Here is a 21425-nt window from a genome sequence, read left to right on the forward strand (position 1 = left end):
CCACAAAATAGAACCACGTTGAGACTGAGCTCACGTACAAAGACACTACAAAGGTACTTGGGGTGCTAACGACTTGTTTAGTCTGCTTGGAGCATGCAGCAATTGAGGGTTCACTGGTGGTTATGAGGGGTGGAGGTCACAATACGATTTAGACTTAAATAATCAAATTACATTGAACTGAATAATGGAAATAGGAAAAAATTATGTCTGATTTTTAAAAAAAAATTCCACTGAAATGAATAAAATCAGGCTGATTTGATCATATTTGTCAACTCAGCACTGTTTTATTAAATTCAGAGTTTCATTTCAGACCATTTTTGGCTGGACCGCAACAACCAAAGGCTGTGACTGACTGACTGAGTGACCGAGTGATGAAGTTGCACCATTGGTCGGCCTTCTGGTGTAACTTCATCAGTCGCCTCGGCCGAATGTTGCCACTTCCTGTTTTATAGGTTTTGACCTAGTCTTGTTTAACTACAAAAAGTTTTAATGATGTTACTTCCACCTTTCATAAAGGCTGTGGGGAAGGGTGGGAAGGTCTTGATGACAATAAAAACTATGATTTCAAAGATTTTCTAAAATGAGGGGGGGGCATTATTTTTAGAGGATTTTTAGAGGAAATTGGGGAGCGTGGAGAGGGGCATGATGGGCAGCGTAGTTGTGTTGCTGCATAGCACAGGTCAGACACAGGTTATTAGCAGCTCACAGGAAAGAACACGACACAGCAGGGCCACAGAGGATCCACATGGAGAAAGAAGCAGAGAAGTGTCTCGACACTACAATGAACTGTCCTCTATGGGGCTAGAGAGGAAGTACTGGACAATTCCAACATAAATAGCAGCTGGCAAACTACTATTTAGCTCGCAGTTGAGGTTGTTCTTGCGCCTGTGGTGATGTAAATAAAAATGATTTTGGGGAGAATCCAATTTAGATTTCAAACTATACACAGTAGTTACTATATTCATAGAACTGCAACAACAATGCACAACTGCTTCAGTTGTTTCAAAGGGGAAATACCATGATAAGCTTTCATAGCAAGACTCCATTGGATTGTGTGAGGGCAAAGCAGGGGGGGCCACGCTGTCTTACGAAGTAAGAAGCAGATTAACCACAGTAAAATCAGGATGTTGAGTGATTCAAATTAAATACTTGTTTGTTTAAGAGACTCCCTTCCTCTGGCAAGGTTCATACAGCCTTAGATAAGCGATAAAGCCAAACCTACGCACAACTTCATATTCTCTTTGTTACTTTTGTTGACATATTTTACAAACATTTGTTGATTCCTTCAGGACAGCATGAATGTGTGGTTCTTCTTATTCACCATCAAAAATGTTGTGCCTTGATGAGATCTACTGATCAAGTGCTGTGTGACTCACTAACACTTAAAGGCCCTGAAAACTTGTTTTCTCTATCAGCTTCCTACTACGAATGATAAGATTGTCCATGTACTCACTATTTTCTTACAAGTTAGAACTGTTTTGCTTATTTTGCATTAGAGATTTCTGTATTTATTTCTTTTTCTCAGTGCTGTTCACACTGGTTTGAAGTGGGCGGGGCTCAGTTGATGACAGCTGATGGGTTGTTGTTGATCACCGAGAGTCAAATCTGATCAAACCACATCCATATAGTCCTGATAAAGCAGATTAATCAAGTTTTTGAGTGTTAGCTTATTTATTGATGAGTATTTAATCTTGTGAAGAAATACTTGAGGCTTAAAGCCAAGTTTTCAGGGGCTTTAAGGATACCGTATGTTGGTTCAGTACTGCTTCCAAGATGACCTGATGATACTTGTATATTTACACCTCCCACATTGTAAGAGTGTGAATGTGCAATCTTTATCTTGAGTGTCTCTCATTAGTTTATTTTGCATGAAAGATACTATTAACAGTGACATGTTAGAATATATTTGCGAGAGCTACTGTAATAATCATTTTGTTGTGTTAGTTAAGACTAATCTGCTCATTTCCGTGGAAACAGCACATGTAGCATTTGCTTTGCACTCACTCAATATCACAGTATGATCTCTGTGATTATGAAATCTGTGCTATGAAATCCATTCCCCTTTAAAACAGGTGTGACCACAGGATTTCCTAATTACTTACTTCTTTTTCTCTGTTAATACTATGCCACATTTTGTTAGCCCAAACACCCAACACACTCTATTCAAGCACCAGCGAGATGGATGAAAACCCAGCAGAGCCCCCTTTCTATTGCCATGAACAGCAACAGAAGAGGGCAGCCAGACCTATTTACCTTCGTCAGCCTCAATAGCTTCAATAGTAGCTGAAGAGAAGAAGAGGGGGGTTGCAAAACGAATGAGAGAAGTGAGCAGGAGTTCATTTTGTCCCAGGAACAAGTCAATGAGCAGCAAAGACAGCCAATGCCGACAACAAAGGTTAACGTTATCTCCACATTTTATGACAAAGGACACATGGATGTTAGCATAGGGGAGAAAGGAGGAGGAGGAGGAGGAAGTGGAGAGGGATGAGCCTTAGCACTAACACTAATAGCAAATACAACACAATATAGCTGGGAATATATGAGTTGTTTACTGATAAAAGCGTACATGGAAAAAAGAGAGTTTTGAAACAGGACGCATGGAAAACGGATATTATGTAGTGCTGATGTTGTGTTGTGAGCAGTATCTGGGACTGCGAGATTTGCATCTTTTGATACGAAATATCAAAAGTGCCGGCATACTTTTGTGTACAAGAAGAAAATGTGAGGGAAAAGAAACCTTTGGCATACTGACCACTTACCAAGTTTTTACCGTCTTTCTCGAGATAATAAATGAACACACACAACTGTGTAAATCAGCTACACAAAGACACGTAATGAGGCAGAAGGTGACAGCAAAGTAACAGCTATACAATACTGAAGACTAAGTTTCGCCATGAAGATGAGCAGAAATTACAAAAAGGGCACGAGTGGAACAGGATGGTTGATGGAGTCAACATTACAGTAGAAGCACACTGGCGTCTGCCTAAAAGGAGGGGAGCAATGTGATTCTACCAATGTTGCAACAGGAATCTCTGAACATCACTCTACCTCCACTGGGGTTCTCTTTAGTGTCAGCTGCTTGCAATGGCTTCAAAACAAATACTCTTCAACTTTCATATTCATATATGCTCATCCCTAGGACCACAGCAAGTCCTCTAATCACTACTGTCATTCAGGTCAGAAGCAGAAACACGATTCTGGGTACCAGCGTGTTTAGTGGTTTCAAAACCTTGTTAGGGAACTCCAAACATATAGTTAATGTTGAGCTAAGAGCTTAATAAGTGTAATTTCTTTGTGTCTATTGCTATTTTTGCCCTGAATCAGTGGGGCTGCAATAGAGAAGTGCATCCCATTCTCCCTGATTGAAATTCCTCAGATTCGCTAATTTAGTCCAAATGTTACTCTGTTCCAATTTGGTTACTTCTCCCCACACAGGAGCTCCCGAATCAAAACTATTTGTGTAGTTGACTTGTTACTTTATTTGTGGAAACAACAAAAAATACAAATTTTCTGTTAATTTTTCTTCTGTTTGCAGCTACTGTAAGAATTTCCTATCATTCTACCTGCATCCTCCAAAATCCTGTGAATTTCATATGTCAAAGATAAAACTAAGGGGCGTTCTCTGTTTACGTGAAATTATGTAACTTTTAAAATAAGAAATAACACACTATTCATTTTAGAGATGAAAAGCAATTAAAGGCACCCTTGCTCATTTCTCTAAACTCAGGGGTTTTGCTGCTACGGACCGTCTTGGTCTGATATGATCAGTGTTTCATGGTGGCTAATGTTAGCGAACTTAAGCTAGACATTACTGAGACAGTTAAGGCTATATTTTAAGTGTTTACCATTATCCCATAACTGTTTTTGTGGCCATAGTGGACCCTGTTCAGCAAAAGTTTCAGGCTCGCTTTAAAGTAAAGAGTAACCTTCCTTCCTATAAACATAAGACTTTAATGTGTGCAATATAACATTGAGTGTATTCATGAAACTCCTGGCTGATGTTATGTGAGAACCTGTGAGAGGAGAGGGAAGTTCTGTCTGGATTTCTGCTTTATCTTGTGAATGAAAAGGCAGACGTCAGCTATCCCCCTTTCATTCACAGTTGGTTGTCAATTCCAATTCATCCTTTGTTTCACAGAGAATCCTGCGTCTATCCTGACAAGAGCAAATGCTGAGATCCAAACAAGCACTCAGTTTTGGAAAAACAAAGTGACCATGTCTGTGAGGAGTCCGACTAAATTTGAAGTGTTTGTAAAGGCGTTCCCAGAAAGCCTTCACTTCCTTGCTGCGGCAGCTTGTCAAACTCATCTGGGGAGTGTTTGGAATTCAACATGAGAGGGTGAACTGAACTCTAAACTTGTCTCACAAAACGAGGGGGGAAAAAAACAAAAAAAACAAAACAAAAAAAACCCCACAACAGAATACTTGCACAACCGATTATACCTGCAGTTTCTAGGGAGAAAGGAGAAAGAAAAAGATACAGGTGATATTTGAGATAAAACCAGTGGAATACACAAAGAGACGGGGCGGTAAGACAGGGCATTAATGCCAGACATCAGCAGGGAGACACTTTAGAGAAGACAAAAGGACAAAGAAAATCTGCTAAATGTATTTGGCATTATTTGGAAAGAATGTGCTGTTTGTTAGGAAATATAACTTGATATTTTATAGTCATTTATTCAGGAAATGATTACACTGAACTATATTAAAGTTGAGAGAAAACTAGATAAAGCAGCTGTTATTGGTTAGTAATATTCAACTAAACATACAGTATAGAAACAATACTGACTGAAGCTGCCAGAAACTTTTCACTACACTTACAGTATTACCTCGAGGCAGCAATTTGAAATTCCAGGACCGTCACTGAAGGAAAAGGGAAGGAGTCTGTATATACAGTATTTCCCTAAACACTGAGCTAGCACTTTATTCAGGGTATTGCTGTGTAAGGGCAAATTGTGTGTGTGTGTTAATCCGTTCTGGGGGCCATAGCTGGGGGTCTCTGGGTATTTGGTGACAATCTTACCATTCTGCAGCTTCTCTTTGCCACCGGACAGCACTCCGCTTGGTAGCATGCCAGTCGGGGTCAGTCCCTTCAGTGTCAGCACGCTCTCACTCTCCTCTCTAAAGTATAAACACAGAAATATGTACATCATATTCTGGGTATCACTTCCCAAAAGCTAATTTTATTGTTAAATATTCAGAAATATGTGTTTGGACATTCAAAATCTTACTAAATGACTAAAACATAAATACTAGATACTAATTTCCAGCATACAGCAGCAGAATCTATAGTGATTTTTCAGCCACTTGGGGGCAGTGCAACAAGTTGTAAACAAAAGTCTGACATCCTATAACCTTAAAATCTTTACTGTTATGACTATCATGCTAACAAACAATTGTTATATTATGCATCCATCAGACACAGAGCAAGATTAGCATTTGGAGTCATGTCTCTGGTGACTTGAGTCCAATATTCACTCTCTTTTTGGTTCTTTTTGCTCTCCACCAACTCCCGAGGGAAACATCTGGCTTAGCAGCTAAATGCTTCACTATGTTCACCAGCTATTCGATAACTGTCTGCTGTTTGGAGCTTGGCAGGTAGTGTACAGTGGGTTTATCAGAACTTTTTGGCTGAAAACAGCTGCCCGCAGCCCGCCTGTGGTGATGTAAATAAAAATGATTTTGGGGAGAATCCAATTTAGATTTCAAACTATACACAGTAGTTACTATATTCATAGAACTGAATCAACAATGCACAACTGCTTCAGTTGTTTCAAAGGGGAAATGCCATGATAAGCTTTCATAGCTAGCTAGCTTTCATAGACTCCATTGGATTGTGTGAGGGCAAAGCAGGGGGGGAACGCTGTCTTACGAAGTAAGAAACAGATTAACCACAGTAAAATCAGGATGTTGAGTGATTCAAATTAAATACTTGTTTGTTTAAGAGACTCCCTTCCTCTGGCAAGGTTCATACAGCCTTAGATAAGCGATAAAGCCAAACCTATGTTCACCAGCTATTCGATAACTGTCTGCTGTTTGGAGCTTGGCAGGTAGTGTACAGTGGGTTTATCAGAACTTTTTGGCTGAAAACAGCTGCCCGCAGCTGGAAATAAGGTGGATGATAGCAGTGAGAGTGAACCAAAACAGAAAAGTTGCGGGTCGTAAAACCAAAACAACGAGCTGAAAGATGATAAAACACTCCACAGAGCTGAAGGGAACTGTAGTCGCGTGATAATTCTTTGTAAGTTTGTCACTACCAGTAACAACTTTCACATGACAATCATTTGACCATTCATTTATATAAAAATACTGATGAGTGCAGTTTTAGATATCCAATTCAATTGAAAGAGCACAGAGGTTTTCATGTTTACATACCTGAGCACAGAGAATACCCTGGCCATCTTTCCAATGGCACGGATCTTGTTGCGGATGACCTCCTTACGAGCAGAAGCTGTGGCACCTGGAAGGGTTAGAGGTCAGGGATAGTCATACAAACTGTGACTCACAAGTACTAAACCACATCCTGTGGAAGTGTTATTTATTGTCTGCGTGCTGTGTTTGTTTTAATCTCTATGTGCCTTTATTTTTAAGTACCATAAAATGTAGTCAATGTGTCATGACAGAGCATGTCTTTTAGTTTTATCCAGCATCAGATGAACATGATGCAAACACCATGTGGTTATTGAAGCTTGATGTTCATATCATACAAAATCGTTTGAATTCACCCACACATCACAGCAATTTGGAGAGTAATTCTCAGCAGTCAGTGCATACAGTACATGCCGTCTGTGTTATACCACTAGTGCTCTTCAGTTGCAGTCCCTTTAACTCCTACACACTATTTTCCCTGGGTAGTAGCTGAAACCTTGTTTCATCATCTGTAAATGGCCTGTTCCTTGTCCAAATGTGGCTTTTCAGCACATTCGATGAGCACACTCAATATGAATCTGTGAAGAGATTTTTCCTGTGCTGTGTTTTGCTTTTGCGGAGACTCAAACAGGATTTTTCCTGGACTGGAAAACAAAACTTTGTTTAAAGAGACCCTTTTTGTGGAATAACAGTTTCAAGGCCCCAGGGACCCCGCTTGGAAAATGCACGAAGTATGAAGGATGGAAATGAAGTTGGTATGTGGTGAAAGGTTGGGTAAAGGAAAGAACTGTGACAGTCTGATGTCTTGTTTAAAACTCTTTTGCTCATCCTTCATCTAAGCAACCACTAATACTTAAGAATGTGTTTTTCCACAGGGTTGATCCACTTGAGTAGCACTGCTGTCTTTAATGTGTAAAGCAAAAATATTCATTTGGGTAACTGCTAAAATGAGGTATATAACTATCACATCATTTTTTTTTTTTGTTGTTGTTGTTTATGTGTCAGATTTGTCCTTAGCAGACGCAGGAGAATGTAACTGTAACACTACTGACACAACGTTTCCCAAAAACATCTAAATAAGACCAACGGCGAGCCTCAGTAGAAGTGTTAGGTGCTTTAAACAGTGACGTTAGTTGAAAGTCTTTTGAAATGCAAAAGAGCAAGCACTGGACTATCTACCGCTGAACACACCAGTACGGCTTGTGTTTGTACCTTTTTTGGGGGGATATATTAGCTGTCCTTCTCATGAAACACCCCCAGAAGAGAAGACAACAAAAAGGACAGAGAGATCAGTGGATGGCTGCAGAATGAAAGAAGAGGTGGCGAAGAGTGGGGCAGACGGCGAAATAAGATGCGAGAAAGCACAACGAGTGTAAAAAGAAAAAGCGATGCCTTGAACACAAAACTCTGGAAAACATAGAGAAGAGAAATTAGATGAGGTAAACCGAGGTGGTGACAACATCACAGCATGAGAAAGAGAGAGAAAGAGAGAGAGAGAGAAAGAAAGGAAAACAGTATGTGAAAGAAACAGCATAACACGTGAGAAAGTAGTGAGGTTGGGAATATCAACATGATAGAAACCATGGAAACAATAGCAGATAAAGAATAGGGCGACAAAAGGATTATCAGAGATCAGGAGGGCACAGAAAAGGAGATCATGAGTGAGAGAGGCAGAGGAAAGTACGATCCAAATGTCAACATAGTGAAAATCAACAAAATATATGAGTGGAGATGGCTACAAAACTAGAAAATAAGAAGAAATTAGCTAAAGAGGAAACTGAAAAGTGAAAGTGAGAGCAGGGAAACGTGAAAATAAAGTGGATCATGAAAAACAGTGTGTGAATGAAGTGGTGGAAAATGATGAACAACAGCTAATTATTTGAGGGACTGTATAGTGTACAAGTTGTTCCACTGGCCAATCTGAATTTAAATTGAATGTCACGTGTTCTGAATTATAACTTATCTCCAATCAGAAAACAACAACATTCTTAAAATTCATTCGGTGGGTGGTTCACGCCTCACATATCCGGATCTTTTTCAAATATACCATCCTTTTATATTTCCAGGTAATGGATTAGCCAATCTTTTGACATTTCATTCAGCTCAGCTAGCTTAAAAAAAAGTCTCGAAGTGTTTTATATGAAGTTAAATGTGGTGATATCCTGACATTCCACCCCTGGGTGCTGTTTACAGAGTCAAAGCTAGTGCATCAGTAAACATAAAAAGAGAGAAGAGAAGGGGGGAAGAACTGGTGAGATCATTTCCTGTTTGGCAGTAAGGGGTGGGGCAGGCAGAGGAAATCTGGTCATCTCGGTGTAGATAAGCTGTAACCATGGATGACTCAAACTCCCTACTCTTACATGATGATAAAAAGCATGAAAACTATAGTAGTAATGGTGCTGTATGAACACCACAGAGCGACCAAATAGAACAAAACTCTTCTAATAACTTTCAATGTCATGGCGTCAGGCGTGTTTTGGACTTTCTACGGGTCAGCTGATATCCTGGGTTAACTAAAGGAAGTATTTTCAAGGTGCAGATGCAGATGATTCATTCATCTGGTTGTGTCAAACTATGTCTGGATTGTCTCTCTGTTGATGAATGTGTTGCAGAATGTTTCAATCAAATTAAACTGAAATGTCCTGAAAATAGGGCAGATCAGGTCTGGTATGTGTAAAAAACAGAAAAGAATGTGTGGGTGTGTATGTGTGTGTGTGTGTGTGTATGAGATTTTGAATGAGTTTGTGTCTCCCTCTAGTGGATCCGTGATAAACTGCAGGGAGAACTGCTGTGTCTTACCATCCAGCTCCTCGTCAGTCGTCAGCTCGTCATTGGAGCAGATGCTCAACACGTTCACTAGCATCTCAGTTACTGCAGAGAAACAAGAAAAAGGAAGAAAAATATATTTCACAACATTGGCATGGATTTTTTTGTTTTTAAACATGCTGCTTCACACAATTTTGGTATCCATGCGTTTGTGAAGAAATACGGGAAAGGCAACAAGTCATGTGGTGCTTGTAAGACAGCCAAAAGTTCACCTGAATGACCTTTCCGCACACACATACACACACACACGCAGTGAGCAGTGTCTGTGTAACCTTGCAACACTGCTGGGAATATCCGTGTGAGCGGGTCACACCCAAAAATGGGCTTCCGAGAGTGTGTGCGTCAATGAGAGATAACAGTTATGTATGATTAATAGACAGAGATGTATCACGCTGAGACATTCCAAGTCTCTTATCAGGTTTAGCCTTTTTTTTTTTAACATTCCTCGACTAGTGCTCATTCCTAACATATATAGACGTGTATGAAAAGAATATCCACTGTAAAATCCTGTGAATTTCCATATGAACATATTTCTTTATCTTCAATCATGTGTAATAACAGTGAGTGTACTATTAATCAACTACAAATAGTGGCATGCTACAGTGAGTGCCTGCATTACATTCCCTCAATATTCATACTATTGTCTTAAGAAACTGAATGTTTTAATAATGTTATCATTTTAAACTTGTTCAAGCTGTACTGAGAACGTGTCCGTGAAAAAGCTCGCTCACCCTTCTCTCCGACGAAGGGCAGGGACCAGGTGAAGACATCCATGAAGTTGGGCAGCCAGTAAGGGTGAGGCGAGCAGTTGAATTGTCGAATGTTCATCACGTTGTTCTCGTACTTCAGCACTGCCGCTGGAGGGGGAGAGAAAAGAGAAGACAAGAGAGGTGTTTGTTAAAATATGTCCAAATGTGTAAGAGAAGATGCTATGACTTTCCAATTTCAGCCTCAGGGTATAAAACCAATCAGGGAAATATAACTTTTATATTGTTGACTGATTCTCCATGTCCTCCTAATGCATGTGTATATAACAATAAATGTTGAAAAGTATAACGTCTCTATTTTCTTCTTATAAAGTCTAAGACAGAAGGCGGCAAGTTATGAGTCCAAAGTTCAACAGACCAAGAAAAATCCTCCATCATGTTCCCAACCACCATTTAGAAATACTGTATGGCCTTAGCAGCTGGTACACTCCATGGTACATATCCCTACAGTATGTCAGTCCAACATGTTATTAGCCTGATGAGAATATCCCACAAAGTACTCAGCCTATAGTGCCAGGAAACAAGGCTTGTTATTGGGAGAATATCATCAGCTGATGAGCAACCGGGAGATACATGAAACATATATGTGAGGAATGGCTGGAAAGAAGATTTAAGGGATTAAATTTGAACAGAACAACAAAACCAAGGCTTTCTCCACTTGTAAACAAAGATTTTTATTTAACTGACTTAAGCTGGTTAATGAAGCCATTCCCTGAGGGGGGACACGGGGCTTGTTTTTTTACCTTTAAGTTTTTAAAATATTAAATGAAAGCAATAAATGCTCCTGGGTGTTTTTGTTGTTTATTTTTTTTCTGGTTAATGATTCATTAGCTGCAGGTGCGATGCAGAGTTGTGACTGAACAAAAACACCCATTTTTACAGAGCTCCAGCTGGCTCAAAAACGTAAACAAAAAGTGTAAAGCGGCCAAAAGGTTTTCATCCACACCGAGACTGAAGCCTGGATGTGACTCGGTCAACCTCTGGGACATGACAGTGAATAAAAAGGATCCTGGTTATTAAACTATCTACACAAAGACCAAATATACAGAGATACAACATTTTAAGGTGACATTAACATCAGCAATTTTCCGTCTCCCACTTTGACAGAAGGACTAATATATATGCAAAACTACAAACTGAGATGTGTAAATTAGGAATAGGAAATGCACAGGCATCAAAGTGAAGGTAACCAGCGTTTAGGGGGGAAAAAAAAAATCAATTCCCCCTTTTCCCCCCTCTGGAACACTTCCTCTGCATATTGATTACCGCCCCCAGTTGGTGAAACATGTCTGTCATTTACAGGATTGGATACATGAATAACATCACAGAAACACATGGCTCAGCATTCGGGGTCTGTGAGGCTGAACACTCTTCATTAGTTAAAAGAAAAGCAGCGATTTCTGTTGAGGAGGCGAAGAGAGAGTGGGCAGAGACGGGAAGCTAAGGCACTGATGGGAAACAGTAATGAACGCTGTACGATGATCATTAATTTATTCTCATTTTCTGGACAAGCTGACATGGACATGACACCGACAATTACACATATGAAATGCGACTGCTTATTCCTTCTGACATGCTTTTGCCATCATCCGAGCATTTTTTTTCTTCACATGCTCAGATAAAAATCTATATTTTTTGCATTATTCCAAGAATATGAATACTTTTGTTTAAAAATTGACATTTTGAGAAATAGGTTTCTTTGCTTTCTACTGAGAATTACATGAGAAAATTGATACCACACCCATGTCTGTACATTAAATATGAAGCTACAGCTAGCAACTGGTTAGCTTAGCTTAGCATAAAGACTGGAAACAGCAAGCCTGGCTCTGCCCAAAGGTAACAAAATTCAATTACTAATTAACATGTCTATACAAAAACTGAAGTGGAACAATATCAGTATTTCCCAAAATACACATAAAGATTCTACTCATAGTGGATTTAAATTATTCAAGCAGTTACATTAATCATGTAACAGTAGAGACTCCAGTGGGTGTGGGTAGGCTGGTGTTCACAGTAAGGGTACAGAGAGGGAGCAGAATAACAGCAGCAAAGTGAATTAGCTGTGTTTTTTGTGATTAATTAAAGCCTATTTGACAGTTGCTGTTTTACAAAAGCAGGACAGGGCAGAGACGGACACTGGCCCTCCTTATGTACTTGATTCCATCTCCCTGGATATGTATAGATAACTGACACCATCAGTACATAAACAAAATTCAAGCCTCAGGATGCACAGTATTTCTCTTTGAGTTGTATATAGTATATCAGTTTATTTTGCAGAATGCCCCATCAAAATCACATGCTCTCTTTGAACTTCTGACATTGAAAACATCTCCTAAACACTGACCACAGCATGCCGCATGTGACCTCAGCCGTGATTAAGGCACAAGAGAGCCGCCAAACATAAATATATCCACGCTGTATATAGAGGTCCCTGCCTCTCTCATACACGAGGCCAGTCTGGTGGGGAAAGCGGACACCGTGGCTGGGTCACCATGGGGGACTTTCCTGCCTCAGCCTCGCAGGGTCGGGAATAGCAAGTCATCAAACCTGGCATCCCAAGCAGCTATAACCTCGGTTGCAACACAAATCGGGTCAGAAAACATCCTGCTGGGTTGGGGTTTGCCTCAGCCTCTGTGTGTGTGTGTGTGTATGTGTATGTAATCAATGAGGCATGGTAATGCATACAGTGCAGTAACTATGCAATCAAAGTGGTCCCTTAAGTATTGCCAAGCATTACATTCCTCTGCCATCACCTCTTTGGTTGCACAAATGAACAGACACAACAGAAAAAATATCTGCAGGGGAACAACATCTATCCTCTGTATAATTAACATAGCGTTATTATCAATATCAGAAAAACACCACTACCTAGCCCAATAAGAAAAGGATGGAATTACTGTTGTATTACAAACTCCACTCAGACAGGGTTGTAGGTGTTTATGCGTGTGTGTCGGCGTGCATGAAAGCAAACGCACGCGTGGGCAGCCGTTGCATAAACATCACATACTGCATAAACATCGTCGAGGCACTTGATTGAATGCAGCCATGGAAGCCTGGAGGGAAAAAGGCAGAGCGGGGGAGAAGGTCAGCTCCCCTGCCGTTGCTCCTTCAAACCGGATTCCCTTTAAAGGAACAGGGACACCCGACAACCTCCCCCGTGCAAAACAAACATGCTCGTCAAGCTATGGGTACAGGCAGGTCAAGGCCCGCTTTTCTTTTTTTTTGGATAGTGCATGAAACATGCAGATGAGGTTGACATCAGCAGCACTGTAATTACTTCCTCATAATTAGAACAGTCATTAGTGCAGATGAAAAGTTATTTCTTATGAAGTAGGAGGGCATTGCCCTTGTGGCGACCAGCTGTGTGCTGAGTTTGACTCAATTTAGCACTGCATGACAGCCACTAGATGTCTCTGCTGCTCTGACGGTGGTAACAGGGTAGCTGAGGCCAAAGCCTGCTGCCACGGTAACACAGATATTGCGAGGTGACGCCCGCTCATTAATTATTCATAAGGGAGTGCCTGAAGCCTGTTTCCCCGGTAACGAGGACTGCTTAAAACTGCTCTGAGATCAGGGGGAGATTCCCACTGTCCTGTCCCGACACTTAAATGCTGACTGCATATCTGTCTCCGAGGCCTCTTGTATCAAGTTCCACAGGGTTAGTATTCCACGCCTGCTGTTTAGATCTTCTCTGTCCATTACATTCAATGCTCTGCTTCAATTAGATGTCAGATGTGAATGAAGGGTAAGGATCTAATGTAGTGCACGAACTGCTGCAATGCATGAATGCTTTTTTACTTTTTTCAGTTAATGAGAACATTTGCTGCAGCAGAGGAAACTGAAACTCCCATCATTCATGTCTACTGTATTCACACGCACATGGTTTTGGTATTGAGAATCGGTTCTGAATTGGAGCCAGTTCCTAATGAATAAAAACCAGGATTTGTTATGAAACATGGTTTTTGGCTTCCACTCATTGGTTCCTGTGTGTGGAGCAACTGTGCTTCCGTCTACACTGGCACTTATGCATGCGTCAATATGGTTTTACAATATGGTGACCTGAGATTTGGCACTCAAAAGTGTGGACAAGCTTCGCACAAGACAAAAGTGACAGTGCAAATTGTGATCACTGCAGCAATATAATTTTATGAAATGGAGGATGTCTGTCTGACATGACAAAGCAATAACTTCAGCATGGTATGATGCCGACACTGATCGTTCTTTTTAAAAAGAAATCTGACCTTTCTACTAAAAATAATCACATAATACTGTTTCATTTATGACAAATAACTGTTTATGGCAACCTAAATCCTCTAAAGGTGTTAAATGGATTTTAAATGACTTTGGTTTGAGAAAAAAAGACTGAAATCAATATCCATTTAATAGCTTTTTCTGGAGCTTTCCACTGCATCTCAAGGTCTTGCCTCAGTGGATGGAGTTCATTATCAAATTGTCATGGAAATGGCTCAATATAGTATTTGGATAAGATTTCTTACTCAAATAATATTGTGAGGATGAGAACCAGGATTCAGTATACAGCTTATATGAACAGTATCTTCAATAGCTCATGATTGACCTTAGATCCCAGTTGGTATGGAACAAGAGCTGTCTAAGCCTGTCCTGCATAGCATTACTTTGTCCGTTTTTCTTGTTTGATGCAGCATGAAAAGTTTTACAACTGAACCATGTTTATAGAAAACGGAAGGGAAGCCCAGTAATGACCAGAGTGATAACAGATGGGTGGGCAATCTGCAGCAGGGGATACTCTTCTCGCTAGCACTCGTGACGAGGGGGGAAAATTAATTCCCTGCTGCGCTGGCGTCATCACTGCCCTAGCTTCCATCCTGCTATTTATTCCAGTGGCAGGGCCAGGAGCCAATCATGCCACTTTATTTCCCGTCCCTTCAAATCACCCAGTTCCCACTCCATCAATCCATTGTTTCCACCTCATCATCAAACAATAACAGAAGAGAGATAATTTGGTTATGGAAGGTTTAACACGTGCGAGATGGATCTAAACCAACCAATCCTTCACTGTCTCCGGGGTGAAGCGCTAGCAACATCAGTGTCATTTAGCCTTTATTTTATCCAAGCACCAAAACCATTAGGATTCCGTTAGTGGCTTTCAGGTTCAGTCAATAATGATGCAGCAGAAAACGTTCCATTAATACAAAACTGCAAGCAATCTCCAAAGTGTACAACTGCCAACTTGCAGCTCCCCCCCCCTCCCCTTCTCTCTCTCTACTGCAGTCACTTCAGGACTTAAACAGTGAAAGCTCAAACAGTGAAAACTGCTAAATCACTGTTGCAGTGTTCTCATTTAACAAAGCTTCCCTGCCAGCTCACCCATGTCTGCGCCACTTTTCTGATTTCATTGAGAGGGTGCAGGGGTCAGAGCAGTGATGGACAGCTGGTCAGCAACCCGACAGTTACTGCAAAACCAACAGTTTAGGCTACAAATAAAAAGGAGGGATGGGTGACACCATGAAGCTTGACTTTATCTGTTTAGAATCACACCCTGAGCATCATTCATGTGTTGATAATCCTGACTCAGCTACATGTTCGATTCACTTCTGGTGGAGGAGCTTTTTCCTTGCTTGTTTGTGTTGCTTCATAGATATCCTCCACCTCCTCTTCTCTGGCGGGAGGTGCACTTCTCGCTACTCCCCCCCCCCCCCCCCCCCCCCGCCCCCGCCCCCCATCACACGAAAAGGTCTCATTGGTTAATCTGGCCAACTCCCAGCACTAGATTGATGGGACCTGCTGATGCCTCCTCCCTCCCCTTTAAGATTTATGTGCCCACTCGATTGCCCATCAATCACAGGACATGCTCAGTGGGCTCCAGGCTCCGGCTAGAAGCGAAGAGCAGAGCAATTCATTACAGAGGCTTTGGTTCTACCAGTGAACCCCACCCACATGACTGATTAGAAGAGCATCAACAGGACTGATAGGACTGTATCGGTTAGCTGCGCCTATGCCATGGAATTGTGCAACTGCAGGGGGAAATATGTCAAGTAAATGATTGATCAAGTGAATTGGGAACCAAGTAATTACATAAGCATAACTTGTTGAAGTTTTAAGAGCTTATACATAAAAATCTCTGGCAAGACCTTTAGCTCGAGGGATGTTTATTTGCTTGGCTATTGCTCCCTTTTCTCAGCTATTGTTTTTTAAGTCCAAACTCTTAACACTTTAAGACAGATTTACCCAAAGAGAAAAGCGTGTCTCATTTTCAAGCAGACAATGAATGATGAGAGAAATAAAGAACATGTAGTCCTGCTAGGTAAGATGCATCTGTGTGTCAAAATGAAGTCAGCTCTAAAACAAACACAGGATAATCTTTTTTTTTTTTTTTTCCTCCCTCAGATAACAGTTCTTGCTCTGGGAGGCATTTTATCAACTGAAGGTCGCCTGTTGAAGCTAGGACGACGGTGCACACCAAATCATTGTAGATACTTTTGACTGTTCCATACTGAGCTGGAGAGGTGCAAATGATTTGCCAGGCAATAGTCTGCCAAATCTAAAAACAACATGCGCCTGACATCACTTTGTTTATTTGTTTGTATTGTGTTGTGTTGACTGTGAGCCCGAGGAAGATTAGTTGGCATGGAACAAATGGGGTCCTAATAATAAACAACGAATCAGACAGGCAAACTGCCTCGCTGTTTCTCGACTATCCTTATTGTGCAGGGAAGGAGGCATGGAGGCAGCTCATGGCGAAGAGTAAACAAATGCAACCTAATCTCAGATCAGAGAAACACACCTGCAAATGGGCCAAAAGAAAACCAAAGAAGGACAGTCCTCGCTCCCTTGTGTAATGTACTCACCCCAGCAGCACTGCAGCATAAAGCCCTGTTATGGCATTTCATCAGGAACGGAATTGCAAAACAGCGTGCACCAGCACCATCGCTCTTTCCTTCCCATTTCCATTTCCTGTGGTTTGCCTACCACCGCCCCCATCCACACATGCCCCCACAGCCAAGGCAGATACTGTCTGTTCTCCGGGGGAAAAGTGCTGACTCACAGCTTAAAGGCAAGCCTATATTATTGCGTGGGCACTGTAGCGCAGCATAAGGCACCACCAGGAGCCAAGTGAACCGGCACCAGGCCACTTCAGTCGACACTGGCTCATACCCCAACTTGACCAAATCAGTGTGACAGAGCTTTTTGTCATTGAGCAAGTACAATACTGTACATAAGATTTTGTGCACTACAGAACATGGGGTAATATCAATCTCTACTGGAACACAAAACAGCTGAATACACTGTTAAAATGTGATAAACATGATAATACACTCTTTAGAAGCAGGCACGTGCCATAAATTGGTATCTGTGAGATATAAACCATTCTGAGGGATGAAATTAAAGCAGTACTCCACTGACAAAGATTTTTAAATGAATGAAAAAACTGAAGCAACAGAGGCAGAGAGACCCTAACTCTTAGTCCCCAGTACGGGTCAACCTCTAACACCTTGAATCCTACACCTCCCATAATGCAACTCAATGTATTTCATTTGACTGGAGGTTCTCAACCTTTCATAACTTGAGGCCCACTCCTGATTGTTAAAAAATGTATGAGGACCACCTTCCCAAATAAGTGAGAAACAAACTTAACATGACAAAACAAGGAGAAAAGATAGACTGGGTTGTAAATTTGTGTTATGGCACTGTCAGCTGTAATGACCAAAACAAATATTCTGCTTACCCTCAGTGAGACACTTGGGCTTGCTTCTGGGAAATAATGAGATCGAGTCATGGTGGGATGGGTGAGAAGCTGACACGCAGAATAGCATTTAAAGTTGTTTTCAGTTCCTTGCCTTTGATTTAGTGACAGTCACAATGGAAAACCCTGACTCACATAAATAGGTGGTGGAAAAAGGCAACAGAAATTTGATTGCCCATTTTGACAGAGAGGTTTACTGACTGGCAGCCAGTATCCAGAATGAAGAAAGGTCAACTTGAGTGAGATGAAGCTTCAGGCTGCTATCTGCTGATAGTTCCATCAGTTCATTTTCCAACACAGTGGACAGAGCCATGTCTTCTGAAGCAGGATCCACAGAGAAAGGGTCCAAAATCCAAAGGTTTTTATGTTGTGGGTCCGCTGGGGAGTAGTCTGCAAACTTTCGTGACAACTGAGTCAAATGCTGGGTTATAGCCCCTGGATATGTTGACATGAGGAGAGGCTTCCAAAGCTTCACTTAGGAGTGAAAACATGTCAAATTGTCCCCCGTTGACTCTTCTGTTCCAAAGAATAGGTTTTTTCTTGAAGCCCTAAATTTTGTCTGAAACCAAAAACACTGCTATTTCTGCCTTGATTGATATATTGAGCTGATTCAACTGGTCAAATATATCTAATGTCGGCCAGTTTTGCACAAAAGTTACCATGAGTGTAATGCTCAGTAAAAGGGGAGTGCTGCTCTTCCAGAAATGTGTGCAATTCTTTTCTCAATTCAAAAAGGCGATTAAGCACACGTCCTCTTGAAAGCCACCTTACTTCACTGTGGCACAAGAGCTGCAAATGATCTGCATCAAGTCTTTTACACAGAGCAGCAAAACACCTTGAGTTGAGTGGATTTTTCTTAATATAGTTAACAGTTTTTACAGCCGCGTTCATGACTTCATGTAGTTCTGGTGACAGCGGCTTTGTTGCCTATATAAGAAACAGTGCATCAACTTGGCGTCTGGTGCCCTTTCTTGAATCTTTTTGACAACACCACAAGGTTTTCTGATCAGTGATGCAGCGCTGTCTGTGTGAACACCTGTGCAGTATTTCCAATCAAGACCTTTTTCGGTGAAGTAATCATCAGGGCAGTGCATTACATTATCTGCCGTTGTTCTCGTGGGAAGCTCCGTCCCTGCAGTATCTTACAAAAACTAACAATAAAGCGGCACTGCTAATGTCAGTCAACTTGTCCAGCTGCATGGAAAAGTATGGGCCTGCCTTTATTATTTCCACAAGTTGCCGTTGAATTTCATCACTCATGTCAACAATTCTTCTGCTCACGATGTCATTGGAGAGAGGTATTGAGTGAATTTTGGTCGCAGCTGCCTCCCCAGGTAACTCTTAGCACATATCCACAGTTGTTAATGTTGTGATGACTTTCTGTTGTGCCTGAAACCCGTTCCTTTTCCTTCGGAAATATTCTTTTGGCTTCCCAACATATCCCAGGTGCTCTGTGTTTAAGTGTCTCTGGAGCTTCAATGGTTTTAGCGCCTCATTTGACAGGATTTAACCACATCCAACACACTGTGCTTTCGGCTCAGCATCCATTATGAATCCAAATTCACCACACGCTTTCCCTTCTGTGTCATTGAATCTGAGGGAACGTTAGCCAGCTAGCAGTGGAAAAACATGTTTTTCTCTACCTGATGATGTGTCGTGATTAATGTGGTGATAAAAACGTAACTGGTCATTGAAATTATGCATTTTAATTTGATGTTATTTATGTGAATTCTTGAGCATATTTAGATATAAAAATGACAAGCTTTGTAAATTGCTATAAAAATTTTTTTTCTAATTTTAATCTAACCATTTCGCAGTACCACTGTCTCCACAGCCCACTAGATGGCGCTCTGAGGCCCACCAGTGGGCTGCAGCCCACTGGTTAAGAAAGGCTGCATTAGACCCTCACTGTTGGGTAAATGCCCAAATCTTTCAAACTCCTCACCCCCATAATCCCCAAATACACCACAGGATTTGTGTAGTGTTTTTGTAGTCTCCAAGGCCAAGATAGCCAATTAAAGTGAAGTGTTTTTATAGAACAACAATGAAAGATTGTTGTTCATCCTTTCACTATAAGGCAAAAGATAAGACAAGATTTTAAGGGACCTTTTAAGCTCCATTAACAAATATTTTTTATACTGAAACTAAAACAACAGTCCCTGTAATGTGAAATGTTTGCTAGTACTACAGATCCCACTCAGAATCAACACTCCAGTCTGCAGCTCTGTGCAGCCTTCAGTCATTTTCAGCTCATTATTTTGTTTTTCTGGTTGAGTCCTTCTAGCTCTCACAATCCCCCAAATACAAAACCCTCGTTAACAGATCCCAAAAACCAACCCAACTGTGTGTTCCTTACTCAGCACAAAATGGAGAACACCTGAAGTTAATGAATGAGTGGTGAAGAAGGTCAAACATGTAGCAAGCTAATATTTTTCTTGGGATTAAGTGTCCTTCCGGCAAACCTCTGGAACCATTAAATAAATGGGGACTCCATGGGCCCTTTTTCATGACAGATATTTTAAGGTGTCACTGCAGAAACTAAACTTAATGAGCAGAGTCACTGAAAGGCTGCATCCCATTTTTGTGTCACCGAAAGCCATGCCAATGAGTCCGAATATACAATACAAAGTATACCTACGAGTAAAGAAGTCATTATTTATTTTATTAATTACATTTTGGTTTTTCCCCCGTATGAAATGTCAAAATCACAGGAAGAAGGCACAATGCAACCCCAAACACTGCCATTAAAATTTTGCACAGATCTGAGACCAACAGCAATTCTCTAACCTTGTAAGTGTGATCTTGCCCTCAGGCAACTCATAAATATTACTCTGTGGTGTTCATGTTATAAGACACTGGAGATTCTTAATGATATATTCTCTCTCCTTACCTTTGTTGTTGTAGACATCTAGGTAGTTGGGTGCTGAGAAGATGGTGATAAGAGATGGGAAGCCAGTGGTCTGACTCTTTCTGTACATGCGATATCTGAAAATAATGCAAATGAGAGTAAGCATGAGTACATATTACAACATTTCATTCATGGGTTAGTCATTGGCGCTTAACCCTCGGGATATGATTAGTGTAGACAGCTTTTATGGCCTCTTGTTTTAACTACGGCTGTGTGTTTGTCTTGTAAGCTGATGTATCAGCAAGGGAGCTACTCGATGTAGCCTCAGGAGAGTAAATCCCTGTGTTACAGGTGAAACATGCCCAAAAGTAGTCATCGCACTGAACCAACTCATCCCTCAAGCCCAACTACTCTGGTTTGCTTATTTGATGTTCCAGTGAATGTCTGTGCTGTGTTTGGTGGTTTGGATATTTGGAATGGAACAGTTTTAGGTAAACAAAGTTCAAACTCAGATGATTTACTTGCTGCACCACACCTTGCAGCAACTATTCAGAGTTTAAAAAAAGGTACCAATTGCGAAGAAAACACAGATGAAGCTGAATAACATTATTAAGTCAGCTTGGGGCAGCAACCTCATCTGAGACGTGGCGAGGTGTCCCATGTGACCACTCTGTGGGAGTGCAATGGTAAACAACTGTGTGCTGCGCCTCCCACCGCCTTGCCCTTGCTTAGAGGGAGATCAACTTGACACATCCACCCACCTGTCCGTTTCAAAAACCAAACTCCTGAAAAAGGTTTTCCAGTGCCTTTGATAGGAATCCAGTTTGCACTGTTACCTCCTGCTGTGCCCAAGTTCTTTATGAAGAAAAATACATTTGGGTAGTGTTTTTGT

At 41.1% G+C, this 21425-nt stretch overlaps 1 protein-coding gene across 4 annotated transcripts in view; it reads right to left on the reverse strand.

Annotated features, from left to right (window-relative positions):
• Positions 1-21425, reverse strand: part of LOC137175080 (protein phosphatase 3 catalytic subunit alpha) — a 74591-nt gene that overhangs the window by 3212 nt on the left and 49954 nt on the right. The window contains exons 8-14 of one of the 4 annotated variants that reach the window (XM_067580738.1): positions 20576-20670; positions 9927-10052; positions 9169-9240; positions 7582-7608; positions 6376-6460; positions 5024-5121; positions 2254-2283 (exon numbers count right to left, since the gene is read on the reverse strand). In XM_067580738.1, coding sequence (XP_067436839.1) covers positions 2254-2283; positions 5024-5121; positions 6376-6460; positions 7582-7608; positions 9169-9240; positions 9927-10052; positions 20576-20670 — 533 coding nt within the window. The remainder of the gene's footprint in view (positions 1-2253; positions 2284-5023; positions 5122-6375; positions 6461-7581; positions 7609-9168; positions 9241-9926; positions 10053-20575; positions 20671-21425) is intronic. The other 3 variants (XM_067580739.1, XM_067580740.1, XM_067580741.1) reach the window with 3 other exon arrangements.

Source organism: Thunnus thynnus, chromosome 22, assembly GCF_963924715.1.
Source record: "Thunnus thynnus chromosome 22, fThuThy2.1, whole genome shotgun sequence".
NCBI classification, from domain to species: Eukaryota; Metazoa; Chordata; class Actinopteri; order Scombriformes; family Scombridae; genus Thunnus; species Thunnus thynnus.